This window comes from Astatotilapia calliptera, chromosome 20, assembly GCF_964374335.1.
Source record: "Astatotilapia calliptera chromosome 20, fAstCal68.1, whole genome shotgun sequence".
NCBI classification, from domain to species: domain Eukaryota; kingdom Metazoa; phylum Chordata; class Actinopteri; order Cichliformes; family Cichlidae; genus Astatotilapia; species Astatotilapia calliptera.
This window is the reverse complement of record NC_137441.1, coordinates 4952249-4977673: the sequence shown is the minus strand read 5'-3', so window position 1 is coordinate 4977673 and position 25425 is coordinate 4952249. Positions and strand designations below refer to the sequence as shown.

General features: G+C 40.0%; 1 protein-coding gene across 2 annotated transcripts in view; it reads right to left on the bottom strand.

Annotated features, from left to right (window-relative positions):
- The window catches only part of cables2b (Cdk5 and Abl enzyme substrate 2b), a 46738-nt gene that overhangs the window by 3862 nt on the left and 17451 nt on the right, over positions 1-25425 (bottom strand). The window contains exons 2-10 of one of the 2 annotated variants that reach the window (XM_080295277.1): positions 17757-17852; positions 11872-11949; positions 9432-9540; positions 9162-9330; positions 6831-6928; positions 2948-3054; positions 2586-2705; positions 1707-1791; positions 38-1378 (exon numbers count right to left, since the gene is read on the bottom strand). In XM_080295277.1, the coding sequence (XP_080151403.1) occupies positions 1310-1378; positions 1707-1791; positions 2586-2705; positions 2948-3054; positions 6831-6928; positions 9162-9330; positions 9432-9540; positions 11872-11949; positions 17757-17852 (931 nt within the window). In that variant the 3' untranslated portion in view covers positions 38-1309. Of the gene's footprint in view, positions 1-37; positions 1379-1706; positions 1792-2585; positions 2706-2947; positions 3055-6830; positions 6929-9161; positions 9331-9431; positions 9541-11871; positions 11950-17756; positions 17853-25425 lie in introns of those variants that run through there. The other variant, XM_026153813.2, reaches the window with a different exon arrangement.

Genomic DNA, 25425 nt, shown 5'->3' with positions numbered 1-25425 from the left:
AATCTTGAAATTAAAATAAACATTGTATCTTTTGACATTTTTATACTGGCCGTTCATTTTAACTAAACTTCTGTGAAAAAGTATTTACCCTGTTTCCTGATTTCTTTCTTTCTTTTTCTTTTTTTTTTTTTTTAATTTATTAGCCAAAAAGAACCCAATTAAATAAAAACTGCAGTTTTTAAATAATTATTTTAATCTATTGAGGGTTCTTCGCAGCAAGAATTGCAATTGAGTGTTTGCAATAACTGCCAACGAGTCTTTCACCTTCAAACTTCAAAACTTTCATTTTTTTATTTTTAGCCGCTCAGAGATGGGTTTGCTGGTGTGTTTCTGTCAGGCTATCAATTATCACGAGTCTTCCGTGTCCTGAAGCGGCAAAGCAGCCCCAGAGCTTCCACACTACCACCACCATGTTTGATTGCTGGTTTGATGTTCTCTCTTTCTGAAATGCTTTGTTACTTTTTAACGGGACTCGGCCCTTTCAGAGAGTTCAGCTTTTGTCCACAGAACATTTCCCTCAAAGTCGTGGGAATCATCAAGATGTTGTTTGGCAAAAGTGTGATGAGTGTGATTTTTGGTCACAGTGGTTTCCTCTGACCAATGGCCATGCCATGACCTCTGACCTTAACTGAGGCAAGTGAAGCCTGCAGTTCTTTAGATGTTGTTCTAAGGTCTTTTGTCACCTCCTGGATGAGTTGTTCATGTGTTCTTGGAGTATTTTTGGTCGGCCGGCCACTCCTGAGAACTGCCCACAGTTTTCTCCATTTGTGGGTATTCATACTCTCCACATGCCTCAGAAATGGCTTCGTAATCCTTTCATTGATAGATGTCAGCGACTGTTAAAATCACAGTTCTAAACCCTTTTCCAACTTCACTGTTTCTTTAGATCGTGGTACGATGTGTCGCTTTATGAGATCTTTTCATTTGTTTCACTTTGTCAGATAACTTCTATTTTAGTGATTTCTTGATTAAACATGTATAACAGTAATAAGGCCCGAGTGCATTTAGTGTAACTTAAACTCAACTTTACAAAAACTGTCCCTAATCACATTTAATAATTTAACAAGGGGGGAATTACTCTTTCACACAGGGCCAGGTATGTAAAGAAATGTAATCACCAGTTTAGTTACTCAGGTTATCTTTGCCTTTTTTTTGATTTTCTGAAAAATAAAGTGTAACAAATGAGCATAAAGAAATAAAGAAATCAGGAAAAGGACAAATAGTTTTTCACAGCACTGTATTTGTAATCAGTGTTTCATTAGATATGATAAATGAGGTAAAACTAAAAAGATCCATAACTCCATAAAAACTAAAGAAATGTGCAACGATCGTCTGCTTGGTAGTGACGTGCAGGGTTTTTGGTTTGGTGGTCGCAGAACTGAAACAATTAAAATCAATATTTTTGAGCCATGACAAAAGTGAATATGCAGCATAAATACAGTACAGTGATAATGCAGGACTCAATCAGACCTCAGGGATTCTCTCCTGCATGGTCTCAACACTCGACTATAAAGGACATTAACAGCCTCTAGTCCTGCAGCTCGAACACTCAGCAGGTCGTTTTCCACCTGCTCAGGTAGAAAAGCCTCAGAGGCTGAGCAAGAGGAACATGATCTGACTCACAAGGCAGATTTTTTCACTGACACTGTGTGTGTGTGTGTGTGTGTGTGTGTGTGTGTGTGTGTGTGTGTGTGTGTGTTACATACGTCAATTAGATGTTTGACTTCCTGTTTCTTGAGGTCACTGCTGATCTTAGCTGCCAATAGGATGCATGCAGCTGAGACCAACTTCCTGTGAACAACATCAACAGTTACGTAACTGACAGGACATCAGGCCACAGAGTAACAATGTAACAATGCAGACTGCTCGCTCTCTGGACAACATTTATTCTTAAAAGAATTATTGTCTTAGTTTGTAGTTTGTTTGAAATAATGTATCAAGTCTTTATCAGGTGTTTTCTTTGCGTTAACAATCAGTTTCTAATTATAAGACTTGTTGTCAGTTTTTGACTGAATCAGTCATCAGTTAGATCTTAAAGACCTTGAGTTGGATGTAAACATACTCTATAAAATAACTATAAATGTCACTGTGATGATGCACACACTTCAATAATAATTTTCCAGGCAGTTAACAGAGACAGGAGCTTTCCTTCATGTGGTTTATGGGACAGTGAGGACTTGAAGTTCAGTGCATCACAATCAAAGAATACAAACCATCAGCAACAGTGAGAAGTTTTTCTTTTAAACCGAGCTTATTGAAAATAAACACAAGGGGGAGCCACTTCCACACCTCACACTGTGGACTCCACACAGAAAACTGCAGCACAGCCACCTTTTAAGCTATCAGACAAATCTTGTTTTACGTTTTCTAACAGGAACACAATGTGATGAAGTCTTGAACCAATCAGATTTTCTACCTGAGACTAATTATGGTGCAGAATCACTTATAATAACAATAAACAGAGCTAAACAGTCACACATGATCCATAGTCGTCATTAACCAACATTTCAAGCAGAGTGTGAAGCCTATGAACGAAGCAGAAACCGATGACGAGCTGTTTACATGTGGACGAGATTCGAACAAACCTGTTCTGCTTGTTGAGGCGACCCTGCAGCACCAGCTTTTCAAAGTAGACGTATGCCATCGCGAGGGTGACGGGCTGCAGGCCGCAGTCCTCCCCGACTATTCTCATCTCTCTCTTTAGGCTGAAAAAGAAATAAAGCATGTTCTAATTATTTAATACTCCCTTTTCACATATCTGTGTAGGTTCTTAGTCATCCAGGTCATGGTAATCTAAGGAGCGACTGGACTGCTTTAAGTTTCTTTAAGATGTTTCATGTCTCATCCCATGAGCTCCTTCAGCTCTAAGACCAAGTGGTGATCCAGTCGGCCCTTTTTCACATTACTGTGCTGAAATCCTTTCATTGGCAGAAATGAGAAACGTTACCTTCGGATTTTGCTGAGGGTGAGTTTAATGTGAGGAAACTTCTCCTTAAAAGTCTCGTTCATATCTTTCTTCAGATCAGACGGTTTGACATATTCTATAACTGTCGTCTGCAGGATAAAAGAACAAAGAGAAAAAGAGCAAAAGAAAATGAACCATACCAGAACAATAAGGAGCGGAAGAATGCATAAACAGAGCACAGAACACATTTAACTGTAAGCAGAGACAATGAGAAGTCAAACAGTTGTCAGTGAATGTAAATAATCTGATGAGGACGTAAACACCGACGGGTAAATATTTCTTTCTGTGACTCATTGTTGCAAAGATGGCACCATTTCTCACGCAGGGAAACTCATTCATGCTTTAGTTTACAGTCTTTCCAGGTATTGTGATGACTGTTCGCAGGAGTATCCAATAACCTCATCAAATCTGTTCCAAAACAGCTGCACTGACTTTACACACTAAATAAAAGTCAAACTCCCCTGCTGATTATTTTTAAATCTAACAACGACGCAGGCTTTGGTTCCACTGAGTCGGTCCGTCTCTGTGTCTGTCCTGTTATGGACAGATCACCTGGTCACTGTGTAGCCAAAACACAGTCTCAAGCCCCACCCCAGCTGATTTCTTTAAGCAGTTAAGAAAATGGATTGATGGCTCAATACTTTGACGTATTAGATCACATTGATCTTATAGAAATCCAATATTGCCTCACAGCATTCCTGCTTTTTCACTAATAGCCTCAAACACCCAAAGGCAGCTCTGCTCTCTCTCCAGTGGGTTTGTTTTATTTTGCAAACTTAAGAGGGCTCCTTTAACCACATGTTGCATGTTTACAACTTTCATTATTTAAATGGCACACAACTCAACTGCTGACCTTTCACCTGCAAAACTTAAGTGAAGAAACAGACACACCTTTCCATAAAACAGCTTTAAAGTCACCAGCATTAAGAGGTGACAGTGAAGAGCTGCAGGTTCCTCAACAGTTTCTTTACAGCTCAACTCAGTTTAGACCTTAATCCTGATATTTAGTCACATACATGCTCATGTCAACACTTCCAAGGCCTAATTTAATGGAGAGAAGCCTGCGAGATAATCCTGGTAGACAGCCTGATCTAAACCTTATCATATGCAGGTAACATGCACCATTTCCATGTAACGCACCAAACTGGTGTGGGTGGGGGGTGTTTTGTAGTTTAGGCGACATTGACAGTAGGTGGTGAAATCACACTGTGTAATACTAACACACACACACACACACACACACACACACACACACACACTTGCTCACAGTAAGCTCAGTGAAAAGCAGCTCACCTCAGCTGTAATCGTCTCATGAATTAAACACTGTGATACAGTGTGTGTGTGTGTGTGTGTGTGTGTGTGTGTGTGTGTAGCTGTTTAGACATCTTTGTGGGACCAAAAATCACTTATGAGGACAAAAGTGCCGTCCTCACGAGTTTGAAGGCATTTCTCAGGCTCAAAACGTGGTCTTAGTGTCAGGGTTACGATTAGGTTCTGGTTAGGTTTAGGCTGAGGGTCAGGATTAGGCCGTCATTTTTGAGGGTTAGGGTGAGCGACTAGGGAATGCATTATGTCAATGAGATGTCCTCACTAAGATATCAAAACGAGAATGTGTGTGTGTTTGTCTATAGAGGGATCAAACTGAGCCGCAGCCTCCAGGACAGTGAAAAAGAAAAGAGCATGTGTACTCTGATTACTCTTACAATCATCTGTTTTATTCACCCTGTTTGTCTCTCCTTCGGATTTATTCCTGTTTATTAGAACATGAGAAATTAAAATTGGGGTTCAATGTGATCAATTTACACTTTTAATCTCCCCGAAGCACAGATGTTATTGTCTGACTCAACATTATAATTAAAATGTGTAAAAAAAAAAAAATAGCCAAATACAGAAATCCTGCCAGTTACCAGAGATTGGTGAGTATCTGACTTGGATGATGCATTAATTCATGTGATGACATTAAACGGATTAGATACCACCTACTGGTGTGATCAGCTCAGTTTTTACTGAACCTGTTATTCATATGAGTCACACACCAGTGAGCCAAAAACACTATGACCCTGTACATGGTGAATAAGGTTGATTATTTCTCATCAGTGTTGTTGTCACCACTATAAGACAGTAAATGCAAAGCTGAGAGTTGCAGTCATCCTAAAAACAGCAGCAGGGGCAGGTGTAAAGTCACGGGTGTTACAGCCAGATGAGTCTGAGTCAGAGCCGCCCCGAAACATCGAGGCTCGTTGGGCGCTCCCCGTGAGCTGACGATTACCTTCAAACAGTCATCTGAGATCGGCCCAACAGTGAAACACCAAGAGGGTGTTGGAGGATGTGTTGGAATAACAGTGGCTCCAAATCTTACAGGACTAATAGGATCTGCTCTTAATGTCTTGGAGCCTCCACACATCCTGCTGAATCCCTGCTGTGGCAGGTCGGAGCTTGTTTTGGTGGTGCAAGAAGCACCGAGAGCAAATTAGATCAAAGTGGTCGTGTTGTTTTGGCTGTCGTTATGATGAATTCTTTTAATTAATTTAGAAACCACAGCTCTTTAATAGCTCACATGTGTTTCAGTAAGATTTCTGATCGTGTTCAGAGAGGTGCTGGACCCAGCTGAAATCTGATTGGCCCCTGTGATGCGCCACCCCGTCACTAATCACTGGACAGGGTGTGCAGGACTTCACTGGTTGGATCTTTACAGATGCATAAACATCACAGACATCAAACACTTGTGATAAGCATGATGTTGATGTCGATTTCATGGGGGAGGGCTGGTGATGACAGGAAAGATTACAATGTTTACAAGTTCAAAGAAGCGTATTTATAAGATGGAAATTGGTAATCAGTATAAGTCTGATGGGACTTGAACGTAGCATGAGCGTGCTGCGATGCACAGACAGCTCAACAGTGGTGCTTAGCATTTCATCAGCCACAAAGCTTCATGACAAGGTGCTTTTCTGGACTTTAGTTTGTGTTAACCTCTGAATCTGAGAATGGGTGCTTATTTCAAGCATTAGTTAGCAGCTAGTTCACAACTATACTGGGATTAAACTAGCATCTTGTGAGTGCAGTTACAAACATTTCTTATTGTATTTTCTTTCATATTCATTCACATTTTAAATCTTATTTCCAGAACTGAACCATCCATAAACTCAGGAGTTACAAACAAGAGGTGTGCTCAACCCTGAAACAGAGTCTGAATCTGAATGGAAGTCCCCCAATGCCAAAGCTTTCAGTGCAGATCTCCTGAGATTTGAACTTTTCTTTTTCATGTATTGTTTTTGTTACTAAACTTGATTTATTTAACTCAACATTAACATTTTTGGTCAACAGACTGATGCAAGCTACAAATATTAGGCCTAATAAGAGCAGCTCCTCAGAATAAGCCCATAATAGATCCGTTCTTGTTATCAGGCAAAAGAATTTGGGAATGCTGTCTCCAAATCGCTGCCGTACCAGGCCGCAGCTTTATGATGAAGGCTGTTAATCCTGATGATGCAGAAGAAAGAAATCTGATTTAGATTAAGGCTGGAGGCTCCGAATTCAGTTACTGCCAAAATGACTGTTTAAAATCTGTCTTGCTGAGGTCACTTAAACCCAAAAATGTGCTTATTTTTAGAACTTTGATAAGATAACACACAAACACAGCCTAGTAAGGGCTACAGCACCAGGTTCGCAGTGCTACAGACTCCAAAGTGTATTAGTTTACTAAAACCATCTGTCCTCTCACAAAGCTCATTAAAGGTGTCAAACAGCCTGCGGAGCTCTGAACGTGGTGTGAAGGAGACGCACAGCTGTCAGCGATTTGCTCCGTGTGGGCGTCCTCGAAAATAAACAACTATATTTCAAACCATCTGCAGTGTTTTCTTACCATGTAAGAGGCGAAGATCAGCACTCGTTTGTGTTTGCCGCAGGGCCACTGGGGGTCACTGAGCAGGTTGGGGTCATAATCCATCACATCCTCCACACCTGGACAACAATACACATCGATTCAGAAATATCGTCAAAAGAGCAAAACCGAGGTGAGGAGAGTAACACGAGGTGTCATCAACAAGTTCTCTGACTCACAGCAAAAACATTTAGTGCATCTAAGCACGATCTGTCTGCAGACAGTTAAGGAAAAGAGAATTTTATCCATTTTCCTGTTTCTCTGACCAAGTCCTGATAATTTGTCTTTGAGGGAAAGGGAAACCTCTTTGATGCAACATTACCAGCTTGAAATTTGGCTCCTGTCCTACTCCAGCTCACTCCTTTGTGCACCTCTTAACTGCTTTCAGCTCAACCACTACTTTCTTTTAACCCCCAGGACATCTGCCCTTCTGCCATGAACCTCACAGAGTCTACAGACATCAACTTTAGACTGACAGGGCCCCACTCGGTGATCAGCATTGGTGACAACAGTTAGGTTCACGTAAAGAGGTGTTAAATGTTAAATGTCCCAGGATGTCAGTGCAGAGCTCTACTACAACATCCTGAGACATTTAACATTCGTTTCAAACTGTTAAGGCAGAGGTGTCGAACTTAGTTTAGTTCACGGGACACGGGAGTTGATTTTAAGAGGGCCATTATTGCACAAAAACTTATAAAAGCAAATTTATTAAACTGTTAACAGAGTTTATGCACAGTTTGCAGACATTCACATTCAGAAAAATCTCAGTTTTTCCTCATTCAGTCAGTGTAAAGTCTTTACAAACAAACTGTACCATTAGAAAGTTACAGAAACCCATCAGCATGGCTCCTGGGGTTTAACCACTTTATTCTGGTTCTTTATCAGTGACAGTGATAAAACAACCACACTTATGGCAAGATTGATTGAGCTGCAATACAGTGCTTCCTGTTGAAAAGTCTAAATTGTTTGTCCTTCATCTTAGCAAGTCTGAACTCTGCAAAGTCACCCAGCTGGCTGGCTTCAAACTCCTGGGCATGTGTGCACATTTGGCATCCCAACTATGGCACAGAGTATTGTGCTTTTTTGGGGCTATGCCAAACACATTGCTCCCTAACAACCTCCCCGATCATCAGAATTCAAAGAGATCTTTGTCCTCTTTCCCCAAAATGAAATTGCAGTGGTGGAGATCCAGCACATGACCTCCGCTGTGCAGGTTCTAGTGATCGAAAAAGAGCTGACTGGGTGCGATCTGAAAATGGCAGCAGCACCAAAATCTATCATTCTGATATCTGCAGAGATTGTCTTGTTTTTTCTCTCTGGAATCAAAAGACAAAATGGATTTGAGAACCACCTGTGAACTTTACCAAGCCTTCATCTGGTTTCATATTGTGGCCTAAAGAGCATTTCATCATCCAATCACCATTTCATCCATTTAGTGTTTGCTGGTCCTCTGCTGCCACCAACTGTGAATCAACAGAAGGCGTCCAGGCTTTCTTTCATAGTGCTACCAGTGGTCCAAGCATCTATGCACAGGTACAAGAGCAGCTCTGTACTAATCGACAGCTAAAAACATTATGCCATTTATAACTGAGTAAACGAGTCTTTGGTGTTTCTGTCAGTACTTAACAATCATATCAGTCTTAAGAGCTGCGAGTCTAAAGAAAAACGTCACCAGAGGACTAAAAATATCGAACCTGCTGCGCACGACCTCACGCTCACACACAGCTGTATTGTGTTAATGAAAGGTTGTGGATTAGAAAGAGGGGTTTAGAGGCTAATTCAGGGCTCTGTCACTGTGGATGTGTGTGTTTACAGACACAGGATGTGAGGACATGCTCATACACATGTGTTTAAAATATAAAGAGGATGATGCTCCAGCACAGCTGCAGCAGCTCTCGTTTGCTCTCTTCATCCCAGCATCCTGTGTTTGTTTTCTCTTCCTCACGTTACATCCTTCTTTAGCATTTCAATCCAGAAATGTTTGAGCAGTTACAGTTCAGCCTCTTTTCTGAAATCTCAGAATTCAAGGAAACAGATCAGTCATATCGCTCAGAGTCCTAATGCACCATGACTGTGCTGTTTCACAGTTTGAACCATAAACAGACGGTGTTTTTGTTGTTCCCTTTAACATGATAAAATCCTTTAACTGTGTCTGTGGCTTGATGTCAGTAATTATCTACATTACATCTAATAAATGGCCACATCTTTGGTGAAATTTATTTTTGACAGTTTTAAACTGTTGCTAGAAAAAAAGAATCATTATTATTTTTAGGAGACGTGCACGCTGTGACTGAGCTCGGTTCCATTTCTTACCCAGATCCAGTCCCACGGTGCTGCTCAGCCGGCTGGGCGGGTAGCTCCTGCCCGGAATGCTGTGTGTGCTCCTGGAAACGGGAATCTGCAGCGTCAGGTCGCTGGCAGACGACGGCTTCTGCCTCACCAGCGCGTTAGTGGGGTACAGGAACTGTGCGTATGACACAGACTGACACAGAAAGAGAAAGATTATTATTAACTGAGCTCTGACCACAAGAAACTGTTTTGGATCATAAAAGCATCCATGAGAAGTAGGTCCAGATTTTCTACCCTGCCATAGGTGTCCAGGTGAAAACCCTCTAGCCCCGGCAGCATTTCCAGGGTGGTAGAGATGTTTCCAGACGAGTGTCTCCTCCTGGGGTGATTTAACAAAGGATCACTGGAGAAAAAAAGGCATCAAGAAAAGAAAGAGAGCGAGAATTATTGATAAAATGTTGGTAAACAGCCTGCCTGTAAACACACAGCAGACGGCTGCACTGTCATACAGTAGGAATATTTGGTTCCCAGTTCTTCCGACTCGTGCCCTAGCTGAAACCAGTCCAAACATCTGCTGCATCTGGAGCAGAAACCCCTCAGTGAAGCTGGTTTACCTACAGGAAATTAAATTAAGGACAACAGCAATAAAAGATTCACAACACCATAAAACAGATTCAGAAGTTAGCAGCAGCTTCAGTTTGCCATCAGCTAGCATCGTAAAGAAACTGCTCGAGCGTTTCAGACGGGTCACGCTGTGGTTTGTTTCTCTAATAATCACAGTTCAGCCTCGTGTCGCTCCGAGACACGACAGACACTGAAAATGAATCGATGAATTAATCATTTATGAGCAGTTCATCACAGCCTGAGCACAACTGAAATTACACAAAAATACAACTTTGTTTTGCAATTATCACTTTTTTACTGCAGACTTAATTTCAAACTGATGGATTTTTATGATTTATAGAAAATGAATCCAAATAAATTTCTTTCTGGAACCGCTACAACAAAACATCTTTATTCACACTGAAAAACCTACCTCATTAAATATAATCTTACTCTCTGTGTAATACTAGATGTACACAGCATACGACTTACACCCTTTCACTGTACATACCAGTTCATTTCACAGGTTTAATTCTTTCCTTTTCCTTATATGATCTGACTGTACTTTAACCATTTCATAGTGATTGTGTGCTTTCCAGATGCTACACCTAATTCCCAGACTTCCTGGATTTAGTTTTTTATATTTTAACATGTCCCACAGACAACCACCTGCGTGACAGGAGCCATGCGGCGCCTCCCTCCTCCTCTGCAGAATCGCACGTTGGCTTGAATAAGATTTCAAACTAAACAGATAATCGTTTACGGGATGAAGGACACAAAAATGCTGAAACTCTGAAGTATAACACGTTGCTTTTTACAAACTAATTTTAAAAAAATTGAATTAAAATGGTTGATATTTAATATATTTTCCATTGATTTTTTCTTACCTAATTTGTTTGTAATTTCAGTAAGTTTCTTCTGGCACCATCTGAAACCATCTATAAATGGGAACTAGAGGGAACTGAGAATGTGTTCATGATAATAGCTGCGTACATTACATGTGCGCATGGTGCGAGTGTGACATGACACAACATGCACTAAGACTTCTCAGAATTTCAGCTGAGAAAAAAAACGTGCGTTTGTGTGAACACAAAGAGAAAAAAATTGATCAGGATGACTTGTCTATTGGAGAGAACAGCATTATTGTTGTTTCCATTATTGTTTCTTCTTGTCGTTACTGTGAGATGTTTGTGTGTGATCGTGGTGTTTGTATGAGTCATCAGCCACTCAGACCTAAGGTCAGGTCAGAGGGCTCTGATGCACATGGGAAAAAAAATCATCCCCCTCCGAACAAACGGCTCTTCTCCCTCATACTCCTCTGCATCATCCCCTCTTCTACTCTCATGTCCCTTTGTCTCACAATGAAGAAACGAGACCTCGGCTACTTCTACTTCCCTACCTCTACTTCTCGTAAGTGTCCAAGCATTGTTCCCTCTAGTGATTTTCTGGGCCCCTTGTGCATTTCCTTGAAACTTGTGTATTCATTTTCTTTGTTGCTGTGCAGGATGAACCAGCAGTGTATGGGAACAGCTGAAAAGCTCACGTTTCTTCATGTTTAAAAGTCCATCTAATAAAGGTCTCGGATTTTTGAGAGCTGCAACATTTCCTTTCACTCCACTTGGTTCACTCTCTTAGTTACGGCGCTGCCTCCTTCCTGCCTAGTGAACAGCGACAGGGGTAGTTACTGGTCTAAACCTCTGCTTGGGCTAAATCTCTGAAAACTTTTTATTCACATGCTTCTAAATTCATTTGATGGTCTGCACGAATCTATTTTTGCGAGTGAAACCTCCACGCTGTTGAGGCCATCACCAGCATCACCTGCCAGTAGAACAGCCTCTTTATCTCAGCAACCTCAAACATTTCCTTTCATGTGAAAACAGCTACTGGCAGGATGAAGATAACTATATATAAGGTTTCCTTCAGCCAGCTTGCTTCAGGTGAACTTAGGCCAGCGATGACCAATTCAGTAAATAACAGTTTTAAATAAGCCAGCAGTGTTTAAATCAACTTTCCACAAATACTTTTTTTCCCCCTGCCATCAGCCCATTGGTTATGTCGAACCCTTTTTCTTGATTTCATCATGAGAGGCAGAAGGTGGGAGTACATAAGCAGATGTGTCTGTACGGATTACCTGAGGTAGAAGCTCTCTCCGTAGGGAAGAACAGAAAAGGCAGCACACAGAGACCTCTTAGCACAGATGAGCACGATTCTGAAACACAAACAAAAACACACATCAGTGGTTATCGTGTTTTGACATCTGTCCAGCTGAATTACTTTTCTCCATCTGAGGCATTTTGCTGACTAAACACACACAAAAACAGACAAAGTTTCAAAATGAAGACGCTAACTCTGCATCTTTGTGGTGAAATGAAGATAAAGCTAAATCCCAGGGTAAATTTAAGGATTGAAAGTTTAAAGGATCATATCGCTCCTCAGCATGGCGTAATATTTACTCACCGTTAAAGAGCAAAACACACAAATGCACACTTGACACCAACTTAATTGAGTTAAAGGCTCCAGCTGCACCCTTACCCTCAATTCTGCTCAACTATGACATGATATAATAGAGTTTCATTATGGAGAACACAGTGTGTGCGTGCACGTGCATGTCCGTGTTTGTTTTTTATTGCAGCTCCTCTGAGTATAAACCCATCTGGAGCAGAGACTACAGCTTGCTGGCCTGGTTTTGGTCTCAAGAGGAAAATGTTTGCAGTCATTATATTTGGCTCAGGAACCAAGAGACTAAAAGATTATGTTTTCACACATAGTGAATAAACACACTTAGCTCAGAGCTGAACAGATAATTGTCCAACATGCAGCTTCTCGGTCAGTTAGAACAACTTTGTCTGTCAAGGCAACACAAGGTCAGCGTTTCAAGGTCTCCGAGTAACTGAAGCAAATGTTCCCAATTTAGCCAAGGCACGAATCGGCTCTATAGTTCATCAGGATGCTGGCAGACCGAGCAGTAAATTTATCAAAGTAGTTATATAACCTAGATTAAACAATATTGGCCAGCCAGCAGCAAAGAGTCGAGCACGTACACACACATAGCCACATGCTAGCATGTCATTAGCCCATTGCCAGAATAAACTGTTTGGGGGGGGGGGGGGGGGGGGGGGGGGGTTACCATGAACACATTTGTAGTAACAAACTTAATCATGCATTTAAATCACCTTCATCAACATGGATATTTTGAAAAAGACAACAAAGACAAAGAGGCTAAAGCTAAACCTATCCAGACTAAAGCTAACCAGACCTTGGTATGAGCAAAGGATCAAAGCAGTTATGACGAAAATTTTGGAAACGTATGAAAAAGAGAAACGGGTAGATGTTCTATTGTATGATGAATTTATAAACATACTGGAGAATAACATAAGTGTCTGATTTATCTTGTTATATAAATCTGCTGCACCTACTTTTCTTTGGTAAGAGAGTGCAATCATTTTCAGTTAATTACTCTCCAGTAGCAGAGCCCTTTATTTTCAGCTGTTTAATCGAGAGAAGATCCTGTAACTTAGTGCAGCTTGGGGGAAGCTGTGAAGTTTAATAATTTATTTTTATTATGACCGTAATATTTAGCATAGAAGAGAAGTTGAGGTTTTTTACTCAATGCTGCCAGTTAGTTCTTAAAAAGAAAATCAGGATCTGCAAAAATCAATATCAGCTGGTCTTTAATTGGCCAGTGAAATTGCAATTGGTGCATCCTTAGTTTAGCTGCTTACAGGCTGCTTCCAAGACTGCGTTTCAATTGTTTTTTTGGTAGCTGTGATTGGTGATTGGTAGCTGGCCAATCACATTCTTGGTTACTGCTTCAGCCAAGGTGTAGATAGTGGATAAAAGTTTACTTATCCGTAAGATTTAATGTGATGTCGCCCCACCCTTTGCAGATATAACAGCCTCAGTTCTTCTGGGAAGGCTTTAGGAACCTTTAGGAGTGTTTATGGGAATTTTTGACCATTCTTCCAGAAGCGCATTTGTGAGATCCGACAGGGATGTTGGACGAAGAAGCCTGGCTCACAGTCTCTGCTCTAATAGGTGTTTTATCGGGTTGAGGTCAGGACTCTGTGCAGGCGAGTCAACTTCTTCCACACCAAACTCGCCCATGTCTTTATGGACCTTGCTTTGTGCACTGGTGTGCAGTTGGAACAGGAAGGGTCCCCAAACTGTTTCAATAAAGTTGGGAGCATGAAATTATCCAAAATTATAAAGCATTAGAGTTCCTTTCACTGGACATTGCTTTGCACTTGTACACTTGACAAATGCAGCGTGCTCACTATGCTTACTAGAATTATCACTCCACCATCCGATGTAACTGTGATCACTTTTGGCTTCAAAACAAACAAACAAACAAAAAAGCTCACGGCAGCCAAAATGCTGATGTGCAGAAGCCAGTGGTCAATATCACGTAGCTACACATATACACTTCACACACTGACCGTCTCATCTGACTCCAGGTTTGAATCACAGACTGTTTAAATGATGCCAGTCTGGAAAACTGTTACCAAACAATATAAATGTATCTTTAATTATCCATTTAATTTATGATGTGTAGTAACTCGTTTTTATTTCTCTTCGCATTGGTCTTTGGCATCAGACTGAAGAACTGTTATGTAGTGGACTTGTATACACTGTTCTTTGTTTAGAAAGTCACAGAGGGATAAACATATGAAGAAGGAAGCCAGTTAATCCAAACACTGCGGTTTTTCTTACAGAGATGACATGATCCCGGTCAAACGCTTAGCACATCTTAATGAGGATCCAACTGGGTAAATAATTCAGTAGACTTTAACCTTAGGCTCAATAGAGACACGCAGTTTTAACCCATGTTTGCTAATTATGGTTTGGGATGTAAAACTGTATTACACTACTAAGTGATTTATCATTTAAAGGGGATGAAAACAGACTAAAGGGAGCCCAGCGGTTCAAAGTTTAATTCTTTAGGAAGCTAAATACGCAGCAGCGCGATGGAAAATTCAACATTAAAGGTCATTAAAGCATGAATCATTACTCGTTCAATTTAGACAGGAGGCTGCTCCTCCTACCCTTCTGATCATCCCTCGAGACAGATTATGAGTTTGAATTTGCCGTTGTTGGTTGTGTGAGCCGGAGACACAAAAATACACACAAAGCTCGTTCCCTGTGATGCATGGGAAAGTCAAGAGCAGGAAGTCACCAGGGAGCTCAGTGGAAACAGCAGAGACATCGCAACACAGCTGCTGAAAACGTGACTGTGCTGGGGAGTCTGTCCCCTGCACCCATCCATTTATTACACCACATTTCACAACACTGGGGGCACATTATTCCATAATCACCTTCAAGGAAAACAGACAATGTTCCCACTGAGGACTGAACCACTGACCCAGAGCTTTGTCTATGTAGCTACACTGACAACAGACAAACAAAGGAAATTTATAGATAAAAAAATTAAAATGACAAAACATTTAGCATTTTTTTGTATGTTTCAAATCAAATGTAGACAGCATTATGTTCCAATTACGCTTCATCAGTGAAATGTATGCGTAGTGGAAGGTTTAATGTGACTTACAATTATGCTTTTTAATAAATGATATGCAACAGCAGAACATTTTCATCTTGCTGGGAACTAACTAGAGCAGAAAACTCTCCATTTCACCATTTCCCCCCAAAAACAAAACAAAAAATAAACTAAAAAAATATATAAATATAATTAGTTAACATAAATTTGATTTTAAAAAACACAACAAGAACTTTTACAATTCTTGGATGGATCTTGGTGGATATTCTACACTGTAAAAGGTCACCTACTTTGCTCACCTGTCACTTAAACTAATTACTAATATTTTACTGTTAAAGTACAAAAACGTTACCTGCTGGTTCAAAGATATCATGACACCGAGCACCACTGACTGCTCGGCCCTCTTTTCAGCTGACTTATAGTTGTAAACAAGTGAGGTGGAAAACAAGCAGATGACATCTGTTTGCTTTCCATCACTTTGATGTGCAAAATGAGAGTTGGCATGTCAGAGTAAACTGATATATAAACAATCGACTGAAGCAGCATCTAACCACACTCTGCACACGTGCAGCTGCTAGCCTGCGGTGTGATAAATGCCGAAAAGTACCACACTGCCCATGCAGTCAGTTAATTTTGTCTACTCTCTGCAGTAGTTTATGTTTTGTCCATTTTCTTTATGCTTTCTTTTGGTCTCTTCACTTTCCACTCATCACTCAACTTGTTGCAAGAAATGGCTTGTCCCTCCCTGAGGTCTCGTCCTGTTAAAATGGAGGTCTTTCTCCCCACCCTCACCAAGTACATTCCCAGGGAGTGTTGTCTTGTCCCTGGGTTAAGTTCTTTACCTCACAAAATAAAGCACCTTGAGACGACTGTTATTGTGAGCTGTTTCTATATTTCACTGTCAATCAATGTCTTGGTTCTTTTTTCCAAAGAAAACCTTTTTTAAAAGGAAGTAAACAAGCAATTTTTACAGGTGACCTCAAGGTGAACCATTTAAAGTCTCCCAGGATGACCCAAACAAGGATCATGGGACACAACAGCCCATTCTGAGGGAAGACAGCTCTAACATTTCCTCTTCTCTGTGACAACATGGTGACTTAGCTGAATTTCAAACAGCACTGGTGCTCTTTACTGGATCTATTTTAAAACAATTACCCCTCAGTCAGTCTGTTATTATGTGATGAGCAGCCCTGTGGGCCCTTTTGACCCAGAGTTGTATTTATACACTCCACAAGGAAGGACACGAATACAATACAATAGAAGAGTTAAGCAGAACAGAATGACACTGTCCAGGCTTCTCTGGTTCCTCTCCTGCTGTAAAGGCGACACACTTCTGCAAGTCAGCAGCGTATGTAGGGCTTAGTTCTGACAGAGACTTAACAATAACGGAAAGATCAGTGTTGTGACCTCTGTACACTGTCACAAAGGACTGCCCCAATGAGAAAGAAGCAGAAAAGCCTCAGCCAGTCCTCGAGTTTTGCGTTACAAAACGTACCACACAGTTTTCATTGTGATTCCTGAGCAGTCAATGTAGGAGGAACGGTTTGAAAAAGAGCCAGAGCATTTGCCATTGTAGCCTCTACTGATAGCGCACCTCTACATAAAGCTTTCACAGACCTCCACAGGCCTCAACCTGCTGTATCGACCTTGTTCCACATGCTGGGGGACATTAGGGATCAACATGCCTCTAAATACAGTCTACACCTTGGCTGAAGCAGCTGAATGACGTGTTTTTTACCTTCAAACTCAAATATAGTTAAGGGAACAACTTCAGACTCACTGTGGAGCCAAACGTGGGCAAAACATTTCGAAGATTTGTTGTTTTTCAGAGTTCAAGACCAAAGATTCAGTTTTTCAGTATTGTTTGTTTTTACTTTTCATCCTTTTGTGATTTGATAATTCAAAAAGCTAAATTAAAAGACACCAAATATAAAATGTATACAAAAATGGGATATAAAAGTCACCAGCACTTTATACAGACCTCACAAGAAAAATAATTGCACTCTGAAGACTTATATTTAACAATAGAGCTATAACAGAATGATACATATTTATGCTACAGTAGTGTTCAGCATGTTTGTGCTGCTGGTGACAAAACATGATCACACTGAGAAACTTTATTTATTTATTTTTAAAGGGGGTAGTAGATGTTTATATTCCTCGAAAAGGTTATTTTATCCTGTTGCTAGGTGGTTGCTAGGGAACTTATGGCATCATACCATGTCCTGTATAATTAAACCTTTGTAGATAAAAATGAGATGCCACTGTGATTAAATTAAAATGACGGGATACTTTTATTAGGTGTTATAGATGCTTATATGCTAAAACCAGATTATTTCAGCTCTTTGCTCGGTGATTGCTAGGCAACATAATGACATCATAATATTTGATATAGATATGAACCTTCAGGGTCCTGGTATGTACCTGTGTATTGCAGATTCTGAGTATTAAAGTAAGTAGTTTGTATTACTGCTCATTGTTAAATCTGATGGTACAGAATTGTGGGAGTCTGTGTGGCTCACCTGCTGCCTCTTGTGTCGTACTGTTTCATATTTTTGATGAAGTGAATCTTCTTGGTGTGTCGAGGTCTGGGAGAACCACCGGAGAGGTTACGAGTTCTGCAGAGAGAGAGCGAGAAAGAAAAAAAACATGAATATTAATAAGGGCATTTGCTCTCAAATCTGTAAACAAGAAAGAGGTTGCCAGTAGACACAGTTTCCACTTAAAAGACACGCACACACACTCTCACAGAGTCACAGAATTAAGCCTAAAAATGCCTCAAGACGGAACGTTACCAAAGCTTCTTGAGCAAAACACATATTTTTCCATCTTTACAACAAATTAAAACATTCAGAATAAATATACAGCACAAGTTTAGGGATCACTAAAATAAATAAATTCTTCTTACAGTTCACATCTCTGAGTTCTAAACACATCCCGAGTTTGTGTGTCTGCCTGGTGAAGGTCAAGTTCTGAGCCAGGTTGTATCACTGTGCCGACCCTCATGGATTAAAACAACAGATCTCGACATGAAAGCGGGCCAAGAAGCTCAGCGCCGTGACATCACAGCAGTTACATAACGTTACTGACATCAGCATTAGTCTCACACACGTACGGCACCTACACAAGCTGAAACTGCATGTTACTGCACCGCGGTCATTTACATCGTCTCATGATGAACATCATGTCACGATGCAGCACAGTCGCCACAATCATGCACATACATTTCTGCAAACACATACAGAAACTTCCTCAGCGAGGGTTGCTCCTCATCTTACATGTAAGAAAAAACAAGGAAAAGTCCCATATTTCATTTATACTCAGAGGACCAGCATGCAGTGCTGCAGTCAGATCAGGTTACACAATGCTTTGAACTAAGCCAATAAACTGGCCACAAATAGAAACTCACATTTATAATGCTCTTGCTATTATTGGTTGGTGATGAATATTTCTCCTATAACTCTACACTAGATCATAAATACAGGATTATGCAACTGGATAAATACATCTGCCTCTCGAGTTGGTTTCTGTTCTTTTCTTCGGGGGGAGTTTGTTGTTTTTTTCTTGTTATATTTTGCTGATTTAGCTTCTGTGTTCTTGAGAATTTAAAACTACTGCTGTGTCCAAAATCCTCCACTCATTCACAATAAATAATATCAAATATAATAAATACTTACCACAGTAAGTGCTAGTAAAATTAAACAGGTGGAGGATCAGCTAATAATGTTTGAACATCTACATGTTTCTCAGAAGTTAAAACGGGCAGAAGTTTACCAAACTGGAAAAAATATGCCTACATATTGTTTCAGAATAATGTTCTATAAAATAAAACATTGCATCTTCAGTGCATAATGTTTTCCAAAAACTTCCAGGAATCTGGAGAAATCTCTGTGCGCAAAAAACAAAGCCAATAAAATCAACATTGGATGCCTGTGACTTTTGGGCTCTCGTGATTCTGTCACGCCTGTGCACGCCTCGCTGAGCTCGGGAGCACTTTCAGAAATCACTGTGTCCCATCCACAAAATGCAGGTTAAATATCACATCTTTGGAAGAAGAAAAGATCGTATTAGTGCATTAGAATAGACAGCTTACACATCTGGAAAGGCACCATCAATGCTGAAAGGTATTTACAGATTTCAGAGCAACACATGCACTCGTCCAGATGACTTCTTTTCAAGGAAGGAATTGTATAATTTTTAAAAAGCATAGCTTTACAGAAGAGTCTGGGTGCTGAACTGGCTTGTCTGTAGTCCATCCATCCATCCATCCATCCATCCATCCATCCATTCTCTTCTGCTAAAACAATCCAGGGTCAGTGGCCCAGCTACAATAAAGCATGAGGCAGGGTACACCTCAGACAGGTTGCCGTCCTGTCGCAGGGACAACACAGACAGACAACCATTCACACACACAGAATTGCCAATGAAATGAATGCCACTAAGTGCACGTCTTTGGATTGTGGGTGTGGACCCAGAGAGAGAGAACCCACGCAAACATGGGAAGATCATGCAAACTCCACACAGAAAGGCCTCGGCCACATGGTGGATTTGAAGCTTCTTGCAGTAAGAGGAGTTAGGATACTGCACTGGCCTGTCTGTGGTCCAGACCTTTTACCAACTGAAAACATGTGAAGCACCATGAAATTAAATATATAGCAAAGGAGACCCAGGATGGCCGAGCAGCCAAATTTTAGCAACTGGTCTCCTCATGTTAAAGAGCAAATATTAGCACATATTATTCTAAAATGGCACCGTTTCTCACTTTAAATATTTTATACATATTTTTATACATACTGTGTTGTATAAAGATGATATTTATAAAATATGCAAACCATTGCATTCAGTTTTTATTTGCAACCCAAGATGATTTATAAAAACAATTCATATCATGATGTGACTCCGTACTTCCTATCGTTCGTCAGTTTTGACAATAGTCGGTTAGCGACTTTCCTAAACAGGTGATTTTATATGGTTTCTCCCCCACGTAACAGTGTGCATGACTATAATCAGGAGTCATTGGTAGGAAACAGAAAACAACCTTACTGTGCATTTTATAAATGGCTTTTGTTTCATACATCAATCATTTTTATTTTGAGAAACAACATTACAAAAAGTCTGAAGAAAACATGTTATAAACACATGCAGAAAAAACATATCCAATCTCTTCCTACAATATTACAGCCATCATTCAATACAGTCCCTAACATTTGCGTGACGGACAATATAACATATTTTTAAGCAGAACATTTTATAAACACTCTCACAGGAGCCAATGGAGATTTGATCTGCAAGCCCATAGAGAGATGGCTGTCTGCTGGGAAACATAACGCTTACACAACTATGAATTCACACACACACACACACACACACACACACACACACACACACACACAGCATCTGCTACTGTTTTTTATGGTCGGCTTGCTGATCCCACACCACATGGAGTCTAAATCACTGTTATCGCTGCTGCTCACTGTCTGACTCAGTAATACATGACTGGGAGATGAGAGCTGCTGTGTGTGTGTGCATGTGTGTGTTTGTGTACATGTGTGTTATGCAGTTATAACATCTGGGTTGTGACATCTGAATGTGAGGCTTTAAGAGGATTGTTGCCTTCTGCTGGTCAACAAATACCCGACCAAACACACAATTCACATATTGACAAAGGAATTTAAATTGATTCAAACAGCAACGTATCACCTCCTAAATAATTTCTGGCCACATTTATTGGTCAAACACTTAATTAAAATGATATTATGATGGTGCAGCGGTGCCGTGATTCATTACATTTTTATGTCCCTGAAAATCTATTAAATGTTTCGCTCTTTTCCCATGAATCGTTTTTGACTGCCTGCCTGGTGCCATTTCAGAACCATGCGGGACTCGTTTACAATACTTTGGTCACATCTGCAAGAGAGTTTTAATAATAAGCATCCTTCTTTTCTTTAACTTCATTGGCTCATTAATTAATTAGTTAGTTCTATGTCAGATCCACTGAGCTCAGTCTCTTCCATGCTACTTCAACGTGCAGACTGAACTTGAACTCGGCACCGCCAACCTCAATCACATCACGTCACTAGCTGCACAGTACAGAAGTTCACAATTTCATTTAGCCTCATGGATCATTTTCCTCCTGTGGATATAAATATAGATTTAAAATAAAAAAAGCCACGAAAGCCCTCTAAGCTGTCACGCCTCATTTGTTATCAATCCCAAACATTCTATCTTTGGTAGCCAAACTCACGTGATGGAATCTTCTCAGCATTCCATTTCCAAGGGAACCATCAGTGAGCGGCATACTGGAATGTTGTGGATTGTTTCCATTGTGTGGGAAGGGAAAGAGCCCACTGGATGAAGTTAATGGTAAGGGATATGACGAAGATGATGGCGCTCAGTGTTTAAGATAAAGACAAATAAAGACATATCTGCTTTTACAAGAGCAAACACTTGCTCTACTTAAGTGCCTTTGAGCAGGACACTACTCCACTTGGATTGCCCGTGGTTGTCATGGGGACAAGTTGATGTTTGGAACCAAAAGTAAAACAAAGAAAGATGACAAAGTTATCAAAGATGGAATGAAAACCAATCAAATACTCAGACAAGATCCGGGATTCTGGATAAAATGAGGTTTACTTTTAGTCCTTCAGACAGAAGAAGAGCTTTTACGTTCCAATCCATCCCAAACAAGTGTAAATAAAAAATTTTAAAAAAATATACATTTTTACATGATACATGAAATTTCATACAAAAGTATCGACGACACTAGTCAAAACGACGCACTTTAAAGGGGGTAGTAAACAACTTTTCTAAATAGAAAATACTGTACATGTCCTGAAGAGTTACAATGTTAAACACTTTAGTTAACATTAAACTAAAGTGTTAAGCAGTTATTTTATACTTTCACTTATTCATTTCAGGGATAACTCTACCTAGGCTACTTTTGTAGTCACATTTGACTTGTGCTGTAATGAATGAACACAATCACAGCAGCTCATTGGGAAAGGATGAAGAACACCCTTTATTTACACGTATACCTTATAAATGCTACTGCCTGAAAGCGCTAATAAAACTGTATTTTTTTTCTATATGGTCAGAAATATCATTATTAATATCATTACTGCAAATTTTCTTTATATTACCCATCCTTAAACCCACACAGAGCATTTTCAGTTATTGGGACATATCCAATATGGATAATCTCCTGGTACATGTGAGAAAGGCCAACTTACCTGGACCTTTTTCTTCCAACATCATCTACAGATGAAAGTCATACAGAATATGTTCCAATATGTTAAGTTAAATTAGCAAGAACAAGTAAAGAAAGTCCGTGCTACCTTTGGTACTCAGACTTTATGACACTGACAAAAAAAGATTTGAGGTTTGTCGCCCAGCCCTTCTTACGAACGTGGGTGAATAATATGCAGCTGCAGTAATGACAGTAACTCATCTCATGAGTGGCAGCTACAAATAACAATTTGGCTTTAACAACCTGTTTGGAGAGACCACAATCAGACACCCAAACACAATTATCATAAAATTCCTCAGCTGGAGTGTGACTGACATTTAACAGAATGGCTTTTTTGCACTGTCATGATAAACAGCCCTGTCAGTTATCTTGAAATTATTTTCTCAGCTTGGAGGGTTGAGTGAGGAAACGCTGTAGGAATAAACATCAACAATATCTGCAAAGAGAGAGATAGCTGACGCCACCACTCTCCCAGTCTAAATCTGTCCCAGTGTCTGAGCTGTGGATCAGCGGGCTCGTGATTACAACGCTCTGACCAGCAGCCCATTTTCATGAGAACCAGCCAGCCTCATCTGTCTGGGATGCTGTGGAAAATTCCCATTCTGTGGGAACGGAAAGATCCAGTGATAACTCCCTTGCTGCTACTAAGGAAGATGATTGTTGGTGATCAGATAAAGACATACTGAGGGTACAACCACGCGAGGTGCTATTATCTTGTTTACCGCTGATTTTGTTTTTCATAACTTCCTTCTTACAGAGGATGTTTAGCCAAAAGCAAACTCTAATGTCGTCTTGCGTTTATATTCAAATACAAATCAGGAATGTCAAAACTAATTTTACATCACGGACCACACTTTGATTTTCAGTGGTCTGAACTGGTGAAAATCCATTTTCCCTCAGTGTAAAGAAGTTTGACTGCATATTAAAGCTGTATCTCACTATAAGAAGAAGAGCAATTTCATGTCTCAGTTTTTCTACATGATAAAGAAATGCTGCTGTAGCAAAAGAAGTCAGTCGGCACAGTTCTCTGCACTTAAATCATAAGAAATGAATGCACAACCCTACAGAAAGTGTTCTGGGAACTCGTTGCACAAACTGCTACGTTTTTGTTAATTAATTTAGTATGAATGACTCTGGCAAAGTAGGACAAGATGTTAACTTTATGAAAATACAATTAAAAGTCCAAAAGTTATTACCACCACAATCACATTTTCCAAAGACATCCAGTGGGCCAGATTGGGCTGATTCTGGCCCCCGGGCCTTATTTGTGACACCCCTGCTTTACATCGATTTCTTTGCCAACTTGATATACCAGAACTTTTACAACTGATAATACGACATTAATGGAGGCCGCAGTTTTAACTGAAGAATGATAGGTACAGTGACACTATTCTGCAGAATAAGTAGAATAATAATAAACATATCTTCCTACTTTTAAGTGGTATTTTTTTCTCCTTCAGTGATACAGATATAATGATGTAGGTTGTGTTGTAGATTATTGTTTGTACTGACTCATATTATTACTATGTCACAATTGCTGTGTGAAATGATCTACTGTGGGTGCATCCTGCTGTGATTTACTTGAAAGTTGGAAATGGACTGGTTTTAATGGTTATTCTACCCTAACGAGACATATTTATGCATTCACACAAGGCTTTGTTTGATAGACTTTTGAAATTTTGATTTCAAGGACATACGTACCTTTGGAGGGGGCAGTCAGCACACTCAAATGGCAGTTTGTGAAACAGTCACAGTCTCTATGTATTGATTTGTGGTTTTGGAAATTAATTTGAGCTTCTTTTCGTGTTCCTCGATACAAATTTCCCACTCCAAATTTCATGTCACTGAACGTGACTCTTTATCTGTCCCACATGAGCAGTACTGATTCATGTCCACGTGCACAAAATGAACATTTTCTTATTTTGAAAAGCCAAAAACAGTCTGCATTTCAAGGTTGGGGGTTGATGGTTTTTCACCACATATCACGGTTCCAGTTAACGTTATTAATTAGATTTAGACATTCACACCGATTGGCTTCAGTTAATACAGCAGCTGCCATTTTTTAAGGCTCATAAGTACAACAGACACTAACTATATTGGTTTCAAAGTTGTGCTGATATCACAGAAAAACATGACAATTTGTGACTTTGGTGATTATTACAATTATTACAATTTTTTCTGATACTGGCCTGAATTAGAAGATGACCTGAGCCATAGCTACTCACTGCAGCTGTAAGAAAGGTGATTTGGGGTCATTTTATTGGGGGTTTGAACATTTGAGTTCCCAGGTTGTTCTCTATACTCACACTAAGCCAAACCAAACACTTTGCTGCTGCAGAGTACATTAATGAAAAACTATGATTTTACAAACAAAACCATTGAACTAAGTGAAACCCAAGTGATGATTCAAGTTAATAATATTTAGGTCGACCCATTAGGATTTGAATGAATAGTGTTTAAGTGCATTTTTTAGAAATAAAGCGACCTTCAGGAAACAGCGAGTGAGCAGCGAGCAGGTTCGGTTCTGCTCCTGTTTTTAGGAACCGCAGTGATGAATTTTTCTGGGTCGGAGTCACTTTGTTTAGTTTGAGTCATGATCACCAGAGTCACACTAATAATAGCTCGAGTTGTTTTAGCCTAAAATAAACTGGTACAAGCCAGCTGGATATGATTATTGGATATTTTTACACTGCACTTTATTGGCCTGATCTCCACATCCATTTGTCTACCTCACTGAAACGTGTTTTCTCGTCTTCAGTCACTCGCTTTATTTTCTCCCAGCTTAGTCACATACAGTCACTGCATCCCCTTCTCACACACCCTGTCACACAAAAGAAGCTTTTATTATTATTACTATTATTACTTGTGAAATGGGAATGTGTATTTTTAACTTACTGTCATATTTTAGTCAGGTCATATTTTGGTCTTTGCATTTAAGTATAGGC